Source organism: Pteropus alecto, unplaced genomic scaffold (assembly GCF_000325575.1).
Source record: "Pteropus alecto unplaced genomic scaffold, ASM32557v1 scaffold111, whole genome shotgun sequence".
NCBI classification, from domain to species: Eukaryota; Metazoa; Chordata; class Mammalia; order Chiroptera; family Pteropodidae; genus Pteropus; species Pteropus alecto.
In genome coordinates, this window is record NW_006431915.1 from 1,488,464 (window position 1) to 1,508,347 (window position 19,884).

The 19,884-nt window shown below is 36.7% G+C and overlaps 1 protein-coding gene and 1 pseudogene across 1 annotated transcript in view; one reads left to right on the forward strand and one right to left on the reverse strand.

Annotated features, from left to right (window-relative positions):
* The window catches only part of SLC44A1 (solute carrier family 44 member 1), a 116,582-nt gene that overhangs the window by 18,945 nt on the left and 77,753 nt on the right, over nucleotides 1-19,884 (forward strand). Inside the window, exon 3 of the mRNA XM_006906071.3 lies at nucleotides 14,161-14,297. Within this exon, the coding sequence (XP_006906133.1) occupies nucleotides 14,161-14,297 (137 nt within the window). The remainder of the gene's footprint in view (nucleotides 1-14,160; nucleotides 14,298-19,884) is intronic.
* Nucleotides 1,108-7,924, reverse strand: LOC112472794 (annotated as a pseudogene).

A 19,884-nucleotide genomic window follows, 5' to 3' on the forward strand; every position in this document is an offset into this window, starting at 1 on the left:
TAATCTGTTGTCCCCTGAAAATTACCTCATGCCCTTGTGCAGTCAATCTTGTCCCCATCCTTGTCCCCAAAGAACCACTAATCTGCTTTCTATCAGTATAGTTTTGCCTTTCCTAGAATTTCATATACATGGCATCATATAGTGTGTATGTATGTATGTATATATACACATATATAAATACACACACACACACACACATATATATATGTAGTATACAGTGTTTTGGGTCTGGCTTTTTTAACATAGCATAATAATGTTATTGAGATTCATCTGTTAATATATCAGTAGTTTGTTCCTTTTTAATAACTGAGTAGTATTCCATTGTGCAGATATACACATTTTGTTTATTTGTTCACCAGTTTTTGGATATTTGCATTATTTCTGTATTTAAAATTATTTTTTTTCTATTGTGAATAACACTGCCTTGAAAATTTGTGTACATGTTGTTGTGTAATATTTTATTACTGTTAGATACTAGGCTTAAGATTGCTGAGTCATATAGTGAGGGTGTGTTTAACTTAATGAGAAATTGCCAAGCTGTTTTCCAAATGGTGCTGTTTGCACCATTTTGCTTTCCCACTTGAAAAGTAGGAGGATTATAGTTACTCCACCTCCTCACTAATATTTTGTGCTGTTAGTCTTTTTAATTTTAACTATTCTAGTGTGTATGTAGTAGCATCTCATCGTGGTTTTAATCTACATGTTTCCAGGGACCAATGATGTTGAGCATCTTTTTAAGTGCTGGTGACCATCTATACATCTTCTTTTACATACTTTTTTAAAAAAACAAATTAGTCTTCTAAAAAGTTATAGGGGTTTGTTATGTATTCTGGATACAAGACCTTTGTCAGATACATATTTTGCAAATATTTCTCTTATCTGGTTTCCTTTTCATTTTCTTAATGGTACCTTTCGACCAGCAAGTGTTTGATTTTGAAGAAATCTAAATTATCCATTAGATACATTTATTTTTCTTTTCAACCCAAAATGTATTTATTTAATATATTCATCATAAGGGCTCAACCAGAGACTTAATTTAAAAACAAATATGACACCACAGCTGAAGATACAGAGTCTTATACAGAAATCAAGGAAAGGACAGACCATCTAGGAAAAAGTTAAAAGACAGCACAAGGAGAGAGACTGGACAGCTTGGATCCAGGGCTCTTGGCTGGAGACTTGCTTTGCGTAGGTTTCTTGCAGATACTTCTTAAAGGCAGTGAGGATTTTCCAGAGCTGGGCAGCGCGTGGGTTTGTTCCTGACGTTGTATAGGGCAAACCACTTGTCCTTCAGGATGTCTAGTTAGATGTTACCCTGGGTGTCCACGCTGAGATGGTAGCAGAGTGTGAGGGACTCCATGGTGGGTGCATTGTAAAGGTAGCCCCTGGGGAACTCTAGGGAGAGCTTATACCTCAAGTCTTCATAAACTGTGCCAGCTGCTCCATGGATGGTCCCCGCCCATTTGAAAAGGCTGTCAGACTCAGGGAAGGCAGAAATTCTTTTGTCACCAGACATCACGTCACCAGTCATCAGTTCTTGCTGTAACCTGTTGCCCACAGGGCCCCGCTTAGCGCCCCCGTTGGCATCGGCTCCTTTATGGGCGGTCGCAACACTGGCAGCCGCTGGGTCGCAGTTTGGAAGTCCAAACTGGCGGCGCTAGCAGGGTCACAGAAACTCGGAGAACAGGACTGTAACTGCAGGGCTCCCATTAGATACATTTAAAAACACTCGAAAATGTATCTTCTTAATCGTTTATGATTTTTATGTTCTAGCTAGAAAATCATCGATTTACCCCAAAGTCACAGAGATTTTTTCTTTCCTTCAAGTTTTTCATTTAGCTCTTATGTTTATGTCTATGATCTATTTTGATTTAATGTTTGTGTACCATGTGAAAGGTCAAGGCTTATCTTTTTTTTCCCCCCATACAAAAATCTAGTTTTTCCAGCATCATTTATTGAATAATACAATTTGCCAATGACAGGGGATTGTAACCTGAATATTTAGGAGATTAAACAAAAACATATCTTGAAATGAGATGCTGAAATCATGGACTATAAAACATACGCCTAACTGAATTCAGTCATTTATTTTATCAGTAGACAAAATATAATGAAAAAGATAATGCTTGTTTTATTAAAAAATAAAATCTAATAAGATATAGGGCTAAACAGAGAATTACAATATTTTAATAGGAAGAAAGGAAAACAAATAGTAAGAGATATGTAATCTACTCTTGCCTGAGAAGTCTTAATATAATAAATATGAGAACACTAACAAAGTTAATTTATAGCTGTAATACAGTATCAGTTACAATCCCAATAGGATGTTGAATTGAACTTGATTGATAATATAAATCACAGAGTAAAGAAGCAGGCAAGAACTTCAGGGGGAAAACCTTTTTAAAATTTATTCTTGTTCGCAAAATAATTTGAGAGGATTAGAGTTAGGTACATGTATTGTAAGATAAGTAAATGGAGATAAAAAATCAGGAGCCATGCTACCAAGTCATGAATAGCCTAGATCAGAAATCTAGGCTAAGTGTAGTTACTGAAGTTGAGCACCCAGTTAACTGAACTTTCTGTCTTAGAAGGTAGAAAGGGAAACTGTGGGTTTCGCAGGAGGTTGCAAAGCCAGAGGACTCTAGGCAGCGCTATAAATCACTTAAGTGGGCTGGAAACAAAACAACAGGGAATGCTGGACACTTTGAACTTTAGTGTGTGTGCCTCTTAAAAGAAGATTGCTGCTACTCAGTTCTAGCTGATTTTTGGCACGTGGGTTGATAGGCCCAGTGATGCTAATTTTTCATAAGAAGTCAGAAATCTAATGGCAGAGGGAGAGTAGGGCACACATGACCTATTGTCTTAGTTTGTTCATGCTACTGTCATAAAATATCACAGACTGGGTGATATTTTATTTTTCATTTAATTAATTAATTAATTAATTAATTAATTAAATTTCAAGTGGCTTTTAAACAACAGAAATTTATTTCTCTTAGTTCTGGAGGCTGGAAGTCCAAGATCAAGGCACCAGCATGATGCCTTCTTTCTGATTCACGGCACCTTCTCACTGTGCCCTCACATGGTGGAGGGATCTCTATGGAACCTCTTTTATAAGGCACAAGTCCCATTCATGACGGCTCCACCATCTTGGCCTAATCATCTCCAAAGGCCCCCCTGGAAGTTAGGATTCAACATATGAATTTTGGTGGGACACATTCAGACCATAACACCTATCGATCTTATGATTTTTAAATATTGGTAATTATTGTACTCACCAATCAAAACATGTAAGGGGGAAGGGTTACTCATTGTCTGAGTAAGGGTTATGTATCTATAGTTGTCGTTGTTTAATTAATGGTTATGTAGCTTAGAAGGGAACAAAAAGAGTTTTGCCATTCAAGACCAAAACCTATTCCAAAGCATATTATTAACAAGACTACCCGAATGTAGATTAATTACAGTGATGGAAACAAAATAGAAATATCAAAAGTAAACTGATAATAGTTTAAGGTATGATTAAACAAGTTACGTAAAAACTGAAAGCAGTCAGTTTTAAAATAAAATACATTTTTAAAGAAATGTTCAATGATAACATAAAGAAAACTACATTTAGATTTATCTTAATTTATACCATGCAAAATAAATTCCATGTGAGTCAAATACTTTAAAACAGATGTTATACAGTATCTACCTTTGTTGCGGAGAGGAGGTAATTTGGGCATTGTTGAAGCAGTAAAGAAATAAAGTAGTACCAAGGTAGATATGTTTGATCAAAAAGTTTGATTCTCCTATATAAAAATAAAAGCAATATCTTGGCTATAGAATTTGTAGTTTTTCTATGATGGGTAAAATTTTTCATGTAATTAGGAATATATCTATATGGATAGATCCAGTGGACAGATAACCAATGACAGTTTATACTGGAGAAAATAACAGCAATAATGTTTTTGGCTTAAAGATGCTCATTTGCAAAGTTAATAGTAATACCTACTTGAAAGAGAGAAATATGATAAATGATGCATTCTCCTTTGCACATTGCCTGGAACCATAAGTGTTAACTGCTATTTATTATAATAATTTTCATTATCATTATTTTCCAAAATAAGTTTCAAAGTTACTTATTAAAGCTTCTTCTCTTTTTAACCAGATGGCGGAAACACAGCTAGTTTACCCAACTGTGCATTTGTGTAATTTACAAAGTTCTTTCACAGATTGTGTCATTGATTTTCACTCAAGCCCTGGGAACCATCTGAGTATCTTCTCAGTGGGGACTTTCAGGATTCTCTCTTCCACAGTCACAGCTTGGTCTTTGTCATCACTCTTAATTGCTCCAACCAATAAAATCAATCCAAACTAATTATTCAAGAATTCCGCATTCTGACCACAGCCTTCTCTCCTTCTAGCTTGCCTGTATGTTCTCCTGTGCCCGTTGGAACCCTTCTTTAACCTCTCGTCCTTTGATTCCTGTACTTCCTAAGTGCTCTTCTTTCTTTAGTTATATGCTTATTTTCTCTTACAATATAATTATTTCATAATGTTTTGACATTATCTAGTGCCTATCTCTGCCTCACTCCGTCTTTCTCAAAGATGAAAAAGAAATCTATGGTGGACAAAGGATTTAAATAGACATTACTCCAAAGAAGAGAGATGAATAGCCAATAAATACATGGAAAGATGGTCAGCATCATTAGTCGTCAAGGAAATACAAATCAAAGTTGTAACAAGTTACCATTTCACATCCACTAGTATAGTTGTGATAAAAAGGATGTATAGTTACAAGTATTGGCAAGGGTGTGGAGAAATTATACTCCTTATACATTGCTTCAGGGAATGTAAAATTGGTGTACTTGGTCTGGAAAACAGTCTGGCAGTTCCTTAAAATGTTAAGCAGAGTTACCATATGACCCAGCAATTTTGCTCCTTGGTATCTACCCAAGAGAAGTTAAAACATAAGTCCATACAAAGTTAAAACATAAGTCCATGTATGCAAATGTTCATAACAGCATTATTCATAATAGACAAAAAGAGAAAACAACACAAATGTGTACCAGCTGATGAAGAGATAAACAAAATGTGCTGTATTTGTACAATGGAATATTATTCAGCCATAAAAAGGAATGAAGTACTGATACATGCTACAACATAGACAGACCTTGAAAACATTATGCTGAGTAAAGGAAGCCGGTCATAAAAGACTACATGTTATATGATTTTATTTATATGAACTGTCAGAATAGATAAATCTATAGAGACAGAAAGTAGATTATTAGCCTAGGGCTGGGCATTAGGAAGTGGGGGGTGACTGCTAATGGGTATGAGGTTTCTTTTGGAGTAACTTAATGTTCTAAAATTTAGATTATGGTAATAGATAAACAACTTAGTAAAATATACCTAAAAACATTGAATTATACAAAATACTAAATTGTACAGTTTATAGGTGAATTTTATGGTATATAAATTATATATCAATAAGTCTGTTAAACTAAAAAGAATAAATCTCTAGTCATTGGCTCTTAGCACATATTATTTCTCAGTAAGAGTGCTAGAACAAGTTGATTTTGAGAATGCTCCCTCTGACTATGTAGTATTGACAGTGAACTTGAGATTAAATAGAAAACATCTTCTTTCTTATAGCTCTTGTGAAATATTTTTAAAAGGTGTTTTAATTTTCTTCCTCGTCTTAGTATGAGGAACATAATTTTATGTCTGACACTTGATTACCATTCTGGCAATTATTTCCCCTGGCAGTTATTTATAGTACATGTATAGGAAGGAGACAGACACTGTAGCTAAGTAGGAGAATCATTTTTGCCCCATGGAAATCTCTTTGGGGCTTTTGACAATCAGTTGAAAACTATGAAGCATGAAGTCTCTCTTTAGAAAACTACATGTGAATTTGTACATGAAATTTTGCGTACAGTTTCAAAGGGGTCACAGATTGCACCCAGGATAAGAATCTCAATTTACACGCTCACTTTGGTGATCTTATGTACTCCCAGGGGTGAGGTTATTATCTATATACCGATAATTCCAAAATCTCTGTCTCCTGTTCTGATTTCTCTGCTAGAATACTACAGCCAGCTGTCTAGGTTCACTTGGACACTCCACAGATACCCCAGACTCAGTTGTCTAAAGTTGGAACATGATATTTATCCCTTTATACTATACTCTTCTTCCTGAGTCCCCTGTCTTATTGAATGTAATAGGAATCCAAACCAGAATGCCCTGGCCACCCTGCTCTAAGTGAGGTACTAAGCATCACTCTTAATTTATACCTTTCCGTCCACATATAATTAGTCATCAGGTCTTCTTAATTGTGCCTGAATGCTTTTGAAATCTCCTTTTGATTCCCATTCCAGTCTAGTCCAAGTCGTCATTTCTTGGTAAGGATTCAGTAGCCTCTTGACCAATCTCCTTACTTTCTTACTTGCCTTTAATTCATTCTCCATCTTGCAGCCAGTGAACTCTCAGTGGCTTCCCAGTGTTTTTAGGGTGAGCTCCAAACTTTCTAACACCTTCGCTATCACTTCGCAGGCCCTACATGATCTGGCTCCAGCTCATCTATCGAGCCATCTGTCTTTTTCATCAGTGTCTGTCGCAGCCGTCCTGACATTTTTCTTTTTCTGAGTTATGCTATGCTCTCACTTTATAAGCCTTTGCATGCTCTGTTCCCTCCCGCGCCCACCTCCTTCTCGCTACACCTGACTAGCTCTTACTCCTTCTTTAGGTCCTGGCTTTAGATTTTTCTTCTTCTGGACTCCTATCCCGACTCTTTATTCACGGGGCCCTTTCGATGCATCCTCTGCTATCCTCTTCTCTCTGCTATAGCACTTACACACTTTTGTAATTGCCTCTCTACTCTCCAGACTGTAAATGCTGGGAAGGGAGACACTTGTTTGTGTTGGTCTTATTTATCACAGTATTGCTTGTGCTTATTTAGCCCTGCACCTGACAGCGATGTTAATAAATTTTGTTGGATGAATGAGAGTGTTTCCTTCTACCTAATATATCTTCTTCCTTACCTTCCCTCTACCCCTGCCTCACTTGGTAAAATCTTATGTAATTACCATCCATTTATTAATTCAGCAAATAGGAAAGGAGCTCCTTCCTTATTCCTGACACTATTTTAGGCACTGGGATATAGTGATGAATTAAACAGTCAGATATCTCTGCCTTCTGGGAGCTGGTATTCTACCAGTGGAGATAGATAATAAACAGATAATAAGTGAATTATGTAGTGTGTTAGTGAGTGTAAGCTTTGAGGAAAAACAAATAAAGCGGGAAAGATGGATAAGGTACATCAGAGTAGTGTTGGCATTCTAGATACGGTGGCTGGGGAAAGCTTCATTGAGAAGGTTACTTCTAAGTGAAGACTTAAAGCAAATGAAGGAGCTAGCAACAGCCACACTGCTTACCTGGGGAAAGAACATTTCAGGAAGCTAGAAGTGCCAAGGCCCCATGGTGAGAGTGCGCCAGAGTGTCTGAGAAACAGAAAGGAAGCCAGTAGGAGGTGAGGTCAGAGGGTAGATATCCTCTGAGTATAGCTGTCTTAATCTGATTCCTGGGCTTCCTCCACAGTTTTAAGTTGTTTTCGGCTCTCAGTGCTGTGAATTTACCAGAAGGGATATGGAAGTTTCTCGTAGCAGTGACCTGTGAATCAAGGGCTGTAGAAGTGCTAATGTAGAAGGCTGCCATGCTAGTTAGAGTTCATTTGCTTCTCTGGAGGTCAGAGAGGTGCATGCTTAAGCACTTCTTTAATGAGTCTTACCTCTTAGGACTTTTTTGCCTTTTCCTCACTAAGACTGGGGAGACAGTAGGAAATTGGAACATCACTGTCATCAGCCACATGGGTCTGTTTCACCTCGTTCCTTTTCTTTTTGTCCTCTAGCCTGTGTCCACATTGTCTTGGGGGCACTGTGAACATCGTATAGCTCTCTCGGCCACTCTCTAGAGTTACAGTTTTAAAGACAAATTGCTGCTCTCAGCTTGTTTCTCTCTCTCCCCTTAGCTTTGTTCCAGAAAGCTGAGGGCTAACAAAGTTTTAGTTATGATGTGTTACAGTTAGGTGTGTTGAATTAGTTTGGATTTTACCAACTTTAGTGTGCTGGCCGCATAGCTCTATCATTGTACACGGCCCTTCATGGGGCAGTTGGGTCACACCCCAGTAGGATGACTGGAATTGCCTTGCTGGCACCTCACACAGGAAGTAAGAGGCTTCCTCTTGGCAAAATTCCACTGTGGGTGGTGGACAGATCCCCAGCTCTCTGCAGTCTATATTTAGCAATAGCAGAAGCCTCTGCTAGGCTGTGTTTTTCCTTTTGGTATAATTCACGAACAGCACCATACTCTGTAGAAAGGGGCTATAAATTGTAAATTGATATGAGGTAATAATTGGGAAAATGACCAGGGTCCATTTTTATTTCTCTCTAAGGAAAACACGTGTCAGGAATCACTAAATCAGAAGGCGACAGAGGGATTTTTCAGCCAGCTTTCCAGCTTTAGCACTGCAGTGCTTGCGTCCTGATTAGAGAGAAGAGAAGCCAAATTCGGCAGGAGGCGGCCAGCAGTCCTAGTATCTGCTTGCCACCTTTTGCTCCAAAAAGCCTTGCCGCAGAGAGTTGCCATGGCAGCAGGAGGCAATTTAATGGCAAAGGCTTGTCTCTAGAGCAGCACCGCTGGTGCCCCAGCCTTCCTCTCTCTGGCCTTCAACCTGAGGGGCTGGTTATACCTGGCCGTCACTGTGCCATGGCCATCTGAAGGCACATTGCCTGATGGAGTAGAGCTTTAAGATCCTCCAGATTCTGAGAATGGCTGCCTCTTCCATCCCCTGCTTCTTCTTGGCACGAAGCCCTTTGATGTTCTATCCTGTAGTCTACCTTATCAAATTACTCACAGTTCTTTAAATGTCCTTTCATGTTTCTGTGCTTTTACGCGTGCAGTTTCCTACTCACTTTCAAAATGTGGCTTAGATACTGCCTTCTGCCCTATAATGCTTCTTCTAAGCCCTTATCCTCCATGCAGAATTACACCGTTTCCTCTGCCATCTCAACTTTGCCATATGTCACGTGATTTTGAAATTACTCTATATATTTGTCTTTTCTAGACTGTAAGTTACTTGCATTCGAGAACTGTTTTGTTTGTTTTTGGGTTGTTTTTTTTTTTTGTTTTTTGTTTTTAATGAATTTCACATCCCCAGGGGCTAGCCCAGGAGTGGGCACGTTGAAAATACTTAGTAATGTTTGTTCAATGAATAAAGTGTTTTCATATCATCCTATTTAATCTTTATTATGGGAATGTTGCATATCACATAAAGGACAGAACTTCCATGTCCAGGTAGGGCTTCGTCTGCTTTGGGTTCCCACAGGATTGACCCAGTTTTCGACTGGTCTATAACTGACTCTCCAGTACATTTATTCTCTCTCTCCAGTTTGAGTGAGAATGGCCATGCTGCAAAGAGCAACACTTGGGGATCAGTCTCCTAAGGGTTCAAGTCAGTGTGGCCTTTGGTTTGTTGACCAACTTTTAAGTCTCAGTTCCTGCTTGTTGATTTAGGATGTGCGAGGGCAGTGCCAAAATGCTTTGTGGCCCAAAGTAAATTCTTGATTAATCTTACTTTCTTTATCTTACTCTACCTTCTGGGGAGAAAGTGAAAGCAAAATAGAGATTTAAACTAGTTTTGAACCTTCTCTGGCATCTTTATCTGCACTAGATCATTCTGTGGCCATCTTCCTGCTCTGGACACAGCTTTAAAGGTCACTCTTTTCTGTGCCTCTTGTCCCCTTTTCTGACCTTTCACGGTTTAGTGCCCTTCTGTTGTCTCATTGTCCCATTTTCATCTTTGGTGCATCTGTCCCCTCAAGTTCACTGTGTATAGACCTTTCATTTAGATATCTTTCCTCTCTTATCCTTTTGGGAATAACTCGTTATCGTATTTCAAGAATTTCATTTTAAAATGAATTTATCTTTTTCTCTCCTTCGGTAATTCCCAGAAACCACCTCAACTGTGTTACATGTTTACATCCTATGCAATGTTTGCTTTACAGTTTAGTCTGAGCATTTTTTCTTCATTCCGTAACTTTTGTGTACAAAGCTCACTTAGGCTGTTTAGCAATTCTCTTTGCAAATATTCTTCTCAGTATTATGTGATCATGCTGTATTGTTGTACCTGCCAACGCATGCAGGTGTCTAGGCAGTTTAGTTTGTGGAGTATTTTTCTCTTGTTGCTTCTCTTCCTTCTTTAATTCCTGCTTTTGCGATTTTATTCATTCCAGCTCCTCTAAAGGATGTGAAACTTAAAGTTGTTTTTAATTTATTAATAGGTCTAGTAAGAGACTCATTGAGGATAGCAATGAAATTTACCTTTAACTTAAGTTTAATGGATTTTCTATGACACTGGTTCTCCACCCTGAAAGGATGAGGCATTGGGATGACCGCGTATAATCAGAGTTGCCTAAGATACTTTTAAAAAATTCATATGTCCCCTTCCTTTCCCAACCATTGGCCTGATCACAGAGTGAAAGTAGGCTGTATTTTAAGAAACTGCTCTAGAATGTTTTATAACCTCTTACCTGGTGTCTCTCACCCTCTCGATTGGAAAACTCTCATCTGTAGATTTGTCAGTTATAATAATCTGGTCTTCCAGTGCCATGCTTATTTGAGAGTTGTCTGTTCCATTTCAAAAAAAATAAAATTGCCACATATAGTTCATTTCGTTTTAAGTAAAAACTGAAACTAAGGATATATAAGCCTGGCTAAGGACATTTTCAAATCAAAAGGCAAGACAGTGCAGTTTCAATGAATCATAAATTTGATACAAACAGTTGTAAATATTTAGTTAAATACTAATTAGTTAAATATAATCACTTATAAACATGTTTCCAGGAATTGGATGCACTTCAGAATGCTGGAAACAATATGCAAACTTAATATAGGACAGTTAACATTATTAGTTGGGTTTATAGGAAATATTTTGAGAATAGAGCAGATTGGAAACAGTAAAATTCAGAATCAGACTAGGTTTGAATTCATGCATTGGCATCTACTAGCTTTCTTGGGCTGTGTAGTTATTGCCTTGGTGGGAATGGGGGTGTCTCGGTTTTGTCTTCTGTAGAATGGTGATGCCCTTTCTCCCAGAGTTGTTATGAGGATCAAATAAAGTCATGAACGTGGCAGTTCCCAGCACCCAGACATCTAGTAAGCATTACTAAAATCTGAATCTAAGGCCTATAAATTATTATTTAGAACAGTGTTAGGCATGCACACATGCATTGTGTGTATGTGCATTTGAATATGTGAAATATGTGAGGAATTAAGTATACTATGTACTTAGACTGTGGAGGTAGGTGATGGTTTTGAGTCTAATGGCGTGTATGTATGTGAGTATATTTCCTGAGGATGCCATTTATAATTATTTTTTTAGTTTTGTTGAAGTAGATTCTTCCAAACCATAAACAGGCTAAAACAAATGTACATGGTTAATTTTGCAGTATTTTAGTCATTGTAGAATTCTTCTCTCCCTCTTGTGTTGTTTTCTTTGTACTAGGTCAGTTCTGGAAGCCTCCTCAGCCCTTATCAAGGCTAATGACCTAATAGTCATGAATACTCCCACACAGATTTTTCTTCCAAGTGGTAGTTAAATATTAGTGTGTTGTACTGTTTTATGCTCGTATCAGAAAGTGTTGAATTTTGTGCCTTACTATGAAGGGTAAAATTTGTGAAAGGCAAATCGTTTTCTTAATGATGCGAATTACTGAGTATATATGCTGTATGTCAGCTGCTTCGTGTGCGTTACCAATAACATTACAACAAACTGTAAAGGAAGTGGTATGCATTTCTATAGATAAGGAAACTGAAACTCAGAAGGATCAATATATTCCCCAAGGTCAGAGAACTATTGGGAAAGAGAACCAGAAAGCAAGCTCAGATTGGCCTGACCCAGGTGTGGTATAAAGTTACAGCCTAGTCACTATGACAAATCAATGGAATGTGCTGTAAGATATAAATAAGTTGGAAATATAATGGGGGCACTTTTGGCCTTGGACGGGGCAGAAACCTGCAGGACAATCAGATAAGGCATCTGTTCCCAGGAGGCTATAAAAGGCAGTACACTCATCTGGCTGCAAGGCTCTGGAACCCTCTGCTTTCTCTCCTTTTCCTCAAGCTTGTTTTTCTACTGTCATGTGGTTTCTCCAGCTATTTCTCAAACCTTTGCTCATCTCTTGGAAACGTGCACTTAACTCCTCTTCCTCACCCCAGTTCCCGTACCCACCTGCCCACCTGTTGTAAGGATAAATGAGTTAATACATATATATAAAGGGTTCAATACACTGGTACTTAGTAAGTACTCAGTAAATGTTGGCAACCATTTTTATTTTTATTGGTAATAGTATTATTCTTATTAGTGGTGGTGGTAAATGATACCAAGGTTTTATGACACCTTCCTCAAGGACCTGACTGTTCCCTGGACAGGGGCTGGCTTTGTGTGGCTCGTTGCGCAGGGCCTTGGGCATTCCCAGTAAGATGTACAGGACAGATGGCGGGAGAGCTAGGGGTTGATTGCTTCCACACAGAGTTTCCATAGAAAGTTTCCTCTGTTCCCTAGTTCCTTGTCCTGAGCCACAGAAGCAGTTTGTGAATCTCACTTCCAAATCACAACCTGCCTTCTTTTCTTACTTTTTATCTACATAGAACGTTAATGGTTTTGGAGCCACTAACAGAGTTACAAAAAATTCATTTTTTTTTCTTTCGTTTTGTTTGGTGGTCTGTAGCTGATACCTGACTTTCGTGCTAGGCTTCTAGTCCCCGCCCCCTGTGACACACATAAACATCCGTGTATGCACGCACACACACACATGCACACACACTTTTTTTTCTATTTACTTTTTTTCCTAGTATTCTTTTATTTTGTTCATCCCAGCACATGTATTGACTTTATATTTTTGCTTTTCAGTGTTCTCACCCAATTCTTGTATTTTGTTATATTTCCTGAATTGGATCATATTTTGTATAGCAACAAAACACATTTTGTATAGCAACAAAATATGATCCAATTCAGGAAATATAACAAAATGAGTTGAATAATGTGAGAAAGGCTATTGGCAGATACATGATTTTATAATGTATCTGCCAATGATTTTATAAAACTTACCATGAACCTGGTAGCATTTAAGTCTGGGAAAGGCTATTGGCAGATATATGATTTTATAAAACTTACCATGAACCTGGTAGCATTAAACTCAGGGCTGGAGGTTTTTTAACTCTTATCTTGCATAAGAGCATTCCTATTTGTACTCCCTCCCTTGATCCATAATATTAGATTTTGCTTATCTCAGTTAAGAACATTTGGCTCTTAATGCCTCTTTGGGCAAATGATAACAGCTGTAATCTTTCTCATCTCTTCTACTTTATAACATTAAAAAAATTTGTTATAATTTCTAATTAATCTTCCCTTTTCTAAAATATAAATGTACAGTATACAAAAGGGATAATTTAGGATTGGGGGATTATTTTGTTTATATGAAATGGACTTTTTAAATAAACAATACTTGTAGTTATCAATTCAAAAGTAATTAGCATTCTTTCTAGAAAATGAGTAAAAAGTAAAAGTGAAAGAAAATTAAAATTACTTTATTCTTATACCCAGAGATGATTGCAGTTAAAATGTTGGCATATTTCCCTCTAGTCTCCATTCAACTTTATGTATTTAACTTTATAATGTATTTTTTATAATTATATATTTATTAACTAAAGTTTACGTATAATCTATAAACTACAATTCATGTTATATAGCAGTCTTGGGATATTCCAGTAATTTTTTTGATACAAGTTTGACCAAAAAAACCTAAAATTAATTATTTAGAAAAACAAATGATTTTTGATTATAAAATACACATGATAAAAAATTTTTAATAAGAAAAATAGATCATGAAAAATGTGAGTCCTATAATTCCTCTCTCCTTACTATTAACAGTATATTTATGAGCAATCATTCTTTAAAAAGAATTTATCTGTGATTAGATTAGTGAAATGTTTGTTCATCTGTGATTAAATTTGTGAAGGAATTTTGAAGAAATGTTCTTTGCTTTTCGGCTTAGTCACATATGCAGTGAACAAGAATGTGTTTTATGAAGTAATATCTCAATATTTTTCTCCATGCTATAGGTATGTATTCTTTTTGGATCCATGCAATCTGGACTTGATAAACCGGAAGATTAAGTCTGTAGCACTGTGTGTAGCAGCGTGTCCAAGACAAGAACTGAAAACCCTGAGTGATGTTCAGAAGTTTGCAGACATTAATGGTGAGATATTAGGCAATCCACATCTGCACTCTAGTCAGTTACTCTCACTATTAAATATTAGGTGTTTTCAGTCCAATATAAATTGTCCCTAGTATTAAATAAGTCATCAAAGAACCTTGAAAAGAAGAAGAGAACTGAAAGTACTTTTGGACTTCCTGTATTAAAAAAATGTTATGGTCACCTAGGGAGCTTGTTAAAACTCCAAATTCCTGGGCCCTGCTCGAGGAAGTTTTAATTGAATAGGTCTTTGGGCTCTGAAAATTTGTATTTTTAACAAATGTCAAAGGTGATTTTGATGGAGCCTGTTTGAGTATTTGGGACTTATTAGACTACTCTAGGTAATTTTTTTTCCTAAGTATTGATTAAAAGTATTTCAATTAGTATATTTTATTTTTACCCCTGATAACAATGTAATATATGTCTGTTACAGGAAATCTGAAAAGTAAAAATTCCACCATTTTTCAATGTGTTGTTGTATATAATTTTGTGTTTTGCTTTTTTAATGTAACATTATATCTTAACCATTTTTATAAGAATAAAGTTTTGGGAAAATTTGAGGTTAAACATGTAGGAATTAGCTGAGAAAATAAGCATAGTCAATTTCTTGAATTCTAGCTTGGTCCCCTTGGGTTTCTAATATCCAGGTGCTGTCCTTGGCTCTTGCCTCAGTTCTCTTCAGAGATTTTTTTTTTTAACCTCTCTTCATGAAGGGCTACATACCGATAGCCCCTACACCCTGTGTTTTTGAACTTCCGTGAGGTTTCATGTTTGTGTTTTGTGTGCAGGAATCCTCAGAGCTGCGTTAGTCCCGCCCAAATTCACAGGCTAGTTCTAGTTCCTTCAAACAAGGGCTGACTCGGGCATCCATGTGGTATAACTTCTAGCTGGGTGGAGAAAGAACCTAGAAACCCACCAGCGTGGCTCCAGAGTCTTTCACATGGCGGTGCTGGCCTTCTGAGGGCAGAAGGACTGCAGATTGGTAGTATTCCTATCCCACCGCTGAATGCCCTCAGCATAAGATATAGTGAGAAGAGCATGGGATTAGTTTGGATCTGGATTCTAATTCTGCTTATGTCACTGACTGGCTCTGTAATGAGGAACAGAAGGTATAGCCTCTTTGAGTCTATATTTCCTCATCTGAAAAAAATGTGGATTTAAAACAATGCCCCTCTCATAAATTGTTGTGAGGATTAAATGAGATGATGCATGAAGAATCCGAGGCATTTGGTGGGCATTGAATAAAGAGGTACCACCTACTCTCTAAGATCTCGTTTTCTGTTTCCACATAATATCCTCAGATATGCTGATTTGCTGAATCTAATACCAGAACTATCAGCCTTGTCGTTATCAGGTTTCTGAAGGAGGGATGAGTTATTCTTTAAGGGTTTTTCTAAAATCTTAGACAATGCGAGCATACACAGTCTACCCGGGAGGAAGTGTCATTGAGTGGTTCAGAGTATAGGCTCTGGAGCTAGATTACCTGAGTTCACATGTTGGTCCTTCCACTTAATAGCTATGAAACCCTGGGCAAGTTATTTGATTTCTCCATGTCTCAGTTTCCCCATCTATGAAGTAGGGATACTGTTGGGGAGAAATGCCCCATGCTGCCCTATTGGCGTGCTAGACCCTTCTGGTGAGTTTTGCAGTTTTGTATTTCCCACAGTGTTTTGGACAAAGTAGGTGTTCAAGAACATTAATGATAAATGTTATTTCAGAAAACAGACTTTTTAAATTGGCGCCTAGCTACAAAGGCACGCTTAAGCTGCTTGCAGAATGAGTCAACATATTGGGCATTTAAAAAAAGTAATAATAATGGCAGCATCAAGAAGCACAGCAATGGAAGATGGAGAAGATAATAATTTTAAAAAGCAAATAGGAAAACTATAAAATTATAATAGGGAACCTTTGGTGTGGGGGCCTAAACACTTTAATTTTAACAGCAACCCTAAGTTGAAAATTCTGAATTTCTCAAAAGAATCTATGTTGTTCTTTGGATTGGTGACTTAAAATTAGATCTGATTTTGAAATCAATTAGAATTGATTTCAGTGTTACTTTTGTCACTGAGATCATTCTTTCTCTGCTTTTTGCATTATTTTTCTCCCTTTTACCTTTCCATCATTTGAGGTGTAAATTGATTTGGAAGGAACAGATAATTTATTGTTATCTGTGTCCACATATTGTTACAGCTATGTTTCTATTAGATAATAAACAAGCCCTTTGATCTCCAATATATAGATCTCAGTCATTACTTTCATTATCTTTAAGGATAATTTAGGTTTAATGGGAAATTTCCAAATTTGTAAGAGAAAATTGCTTAAAGTCCAAGAAAGAGCCCAAATGCATGAACAGACTGAATTTGGCAATAATTTCTGGGACATGAACCAAAAGCATAGGCAACAAAAGAAAAAAATAGATAAATTTAACTACACCAAAATTTAAAATTTCTGTGCATCAAAGGATACAACAGTGAAAAGACAACCCATGGAATGAGAGAAAATATTTGTAAATTTTATAAGTGATAATATCCAGATAAGGGGTTAATATTCAGATTATATAAAGAACCCCTACAGCTCAACAACAACAAAAATAAACAGCTTAATCTAAAATCAGTCAAAAGACTTGAATAGACATTTTTCTAAAGAGATACATGAATGATTAATAATTAGGACATATAAAGATGCTAGACATCATTAGTCATCAGGGAAATGCAAATTAGAACCACAGTGAGATGCCGCCTCACGCCCAACCGGATGGCTACTACCAGAAACAAAAAACAAAAACCCCCACAAAACAGAAATAAGTGTTACTGAGGATACGGAGAAATTAGAATCCTTGTGCACTGTTGGTAGAAATGTGAAATGATGTGTCTGCTACAGAAAACAGTATGCAGTTCCGCAAAAATTAAAAATAGAATTACCACAGAGAGTTTTTCGGGCAGTGAAAATACTCCGTGTGATACTCTAATGATGGATAGTGTTATACATTTGGCCCACAGAATGTACAACACCAAGTGTGAGCCCTCATATAAACTGTGGACTTTGCATGATGATGATGTGTGAATATAGGTTCATGAGTTGTACCAAATGTACTACTGTGATGGGGGATTTGATAATGGGGGAGGCCATGCATATATGGGGGCAGGTGGTATATGGGAAATCTCTGTGCTTTCCTCTCAGTTTTGCTATGAACCTAAAACTACTCTAAAAATATATATATAAAGTCTTTAAAAAAATAGATTACTATATGATCCAGAAATCTCACTTTTAGAATTGACAACAGGATTTCAAAGAGATATCTGCAGACTTAGGTTTATTGAAGGATTATTCTGCCAAGATATAGAAGCAACTTAAATGTCCATTGATAAATGAATGGATAAAATGTGGTATACATATACATATATACACTATATATATATACACACATACATATAAAGTGGAGTATTAGTTAGCCTTAAAAAATAAAGAAATCCTGTTACATGCTATAACATAGATGAACCTTGAGGCCAATCACAAAAAGACAAATACTGTATGATTCCACGTACATGAGATATCTAAAGTAGTCAAACTCTTAGAAGGCAAAATGGTGGTCACCAGGAGCTGGGGGAGAGGGAAATGGGGAGATGGTATTCAGTGGGTATAGACTGCAGTTTTACGAGGTAAAAAAATTCTAGAGATCTGTTGCACAACAATGTGCAAATAATTAACACTACTATACTGTATGCTTAAAATGGTTAAGATGGTAAATTTTCTGTTGTGTTATCACAATTTTTTTGAAAAAGGAAGAAAATTCTGACACATATACGGTATGGATGAACCTTGAAGACATTATGTTAAGTGAAATAAGCCAGTCACAAAAGGACAAATACTGTATGATTTCCCTTATATGAGGTACTCAGAATAGTCAGATTTATAGAGACAGAAAGTAGAATGGTAGTTGCCAGGGTCTGTGGGGAGAGAGGAATGGGGAGTTCTTGTTTTTTGGGTAAAGAGTTTCAATTTTGCAAGAAATGAAGAGTGCTGGAGATGGATGGTGGTGATGGTTGCTCAATGATGTGAGTGTACTTAATGCTGTTGAACTGTGCACTTAAATGTGGTTAAGATGGTAAATTTTTGTTATGTGTATTTTACATTTAAAAGTTCATGAAAAAGAAAGAATGATCATAACTTTTAAAATGATACTGTTAAGCCTTATTTTTAAATGCAACATAAAATGACATTTTTTTTTTTAACCAGGATGGAAGGATAATATAAATCCTTTTCAAAAAATTTTAAGTTTCTGTGACATTTGAAAGTACGTTTTAGCACTTACAGCCATCCATTCGTGTGAATGTCTATTACCTTTACAAATTCTTAAAAACTTTTAAAGGAAAGCTCTTTATTCCTGTAGTAATGTTTGTAGGAAACGCATTTATTAGGCAAATAAAATATTTCCTCAATTTTTTTGTTTCTCTTAGACAAGAAAGAGGAGTTGTTTTCTTGGAAACAAGTTCGTTGAATGCTTTGTGAAGTATGTCTAAAATAAAAAGTTTGGAAAAAATAGCTAGAAATTAGATTTGTTATGTGGCGATGCTGCTATATTACAAAGAGCTTGGAAAGGCAAACAGAAGAATTTAGATGAATATAAAAGGATAAGTCCTTGTATATGAGTTGGGTGGAAGGTGTATAAATATACTCGTTTTATCATTATGGGTCATAATATATGACACAGAATCATAAACATATGATGCTAGAGAATAAAACAATTTAAAAATTGCCTTTAAAAAAATAAAGTTGCCAAATACTATAACGTCTCAGTATGAAACTTCTTTGGTTCTTTGTTTATCACCTTTCTGCAGTAGTGCATCCTGGGGGCCGATCATGCTCTGTTCATCTTGAAATACCCAAGCCTTCATATAGTACCTCACATAGTAGCTATTCATAAATGTTTTTTTGAAAGAACAATGGACAGAATTTCCCTCTTCATCTCTATTGACACTTAATAATTTCTCATTCTCTCAGTGCGCTTTATCCTTTGCTCAATTCTATATCCATGTTGCCACCAGTAGGTAAATTGTTTAGCTTCAGTCTAACCAGAATTGCTGTGAAATCAGTTCTTTTTATTCATCTGTTAAATAATTCATCTTATTCATTCATTTATCTCTCCTATACATACTCTCTAAGTCATTATTTATACCCGTTCTCTTAAGCCCTCTTGTTCTTTCTTTTCTAACCTTATACCCTACAGAGAAACTGAAACCAGCTGGCGAGAGCTCCCATCTCAGTTCTTATTTTCAGCAGAGCATGAATTTCATCAGCTTTCCTTTCCTGCAGTTTCTGATAAACAGGTTTTTTTCCTCCTTTATTATCATTATTTTTGAAAATTCAAAGAACGTGTACATTGTAGGGGGGCAAATAATCCTCCCTCTGCTGCTAACTCCATCTCTATATGAGGTATTCATCTCATCCCAGCCAGACCATGACAGGTGGTAAAGATAATGTTTGCTAAGACAGTTCAGTTCTCCCCTTTCTCTCTTCCTTCTCTAATTCTGGCCCGATCACCACCTCTGGCCAATCAGCCCTTCACTTTACTTCACTGTCCCCATTGTTC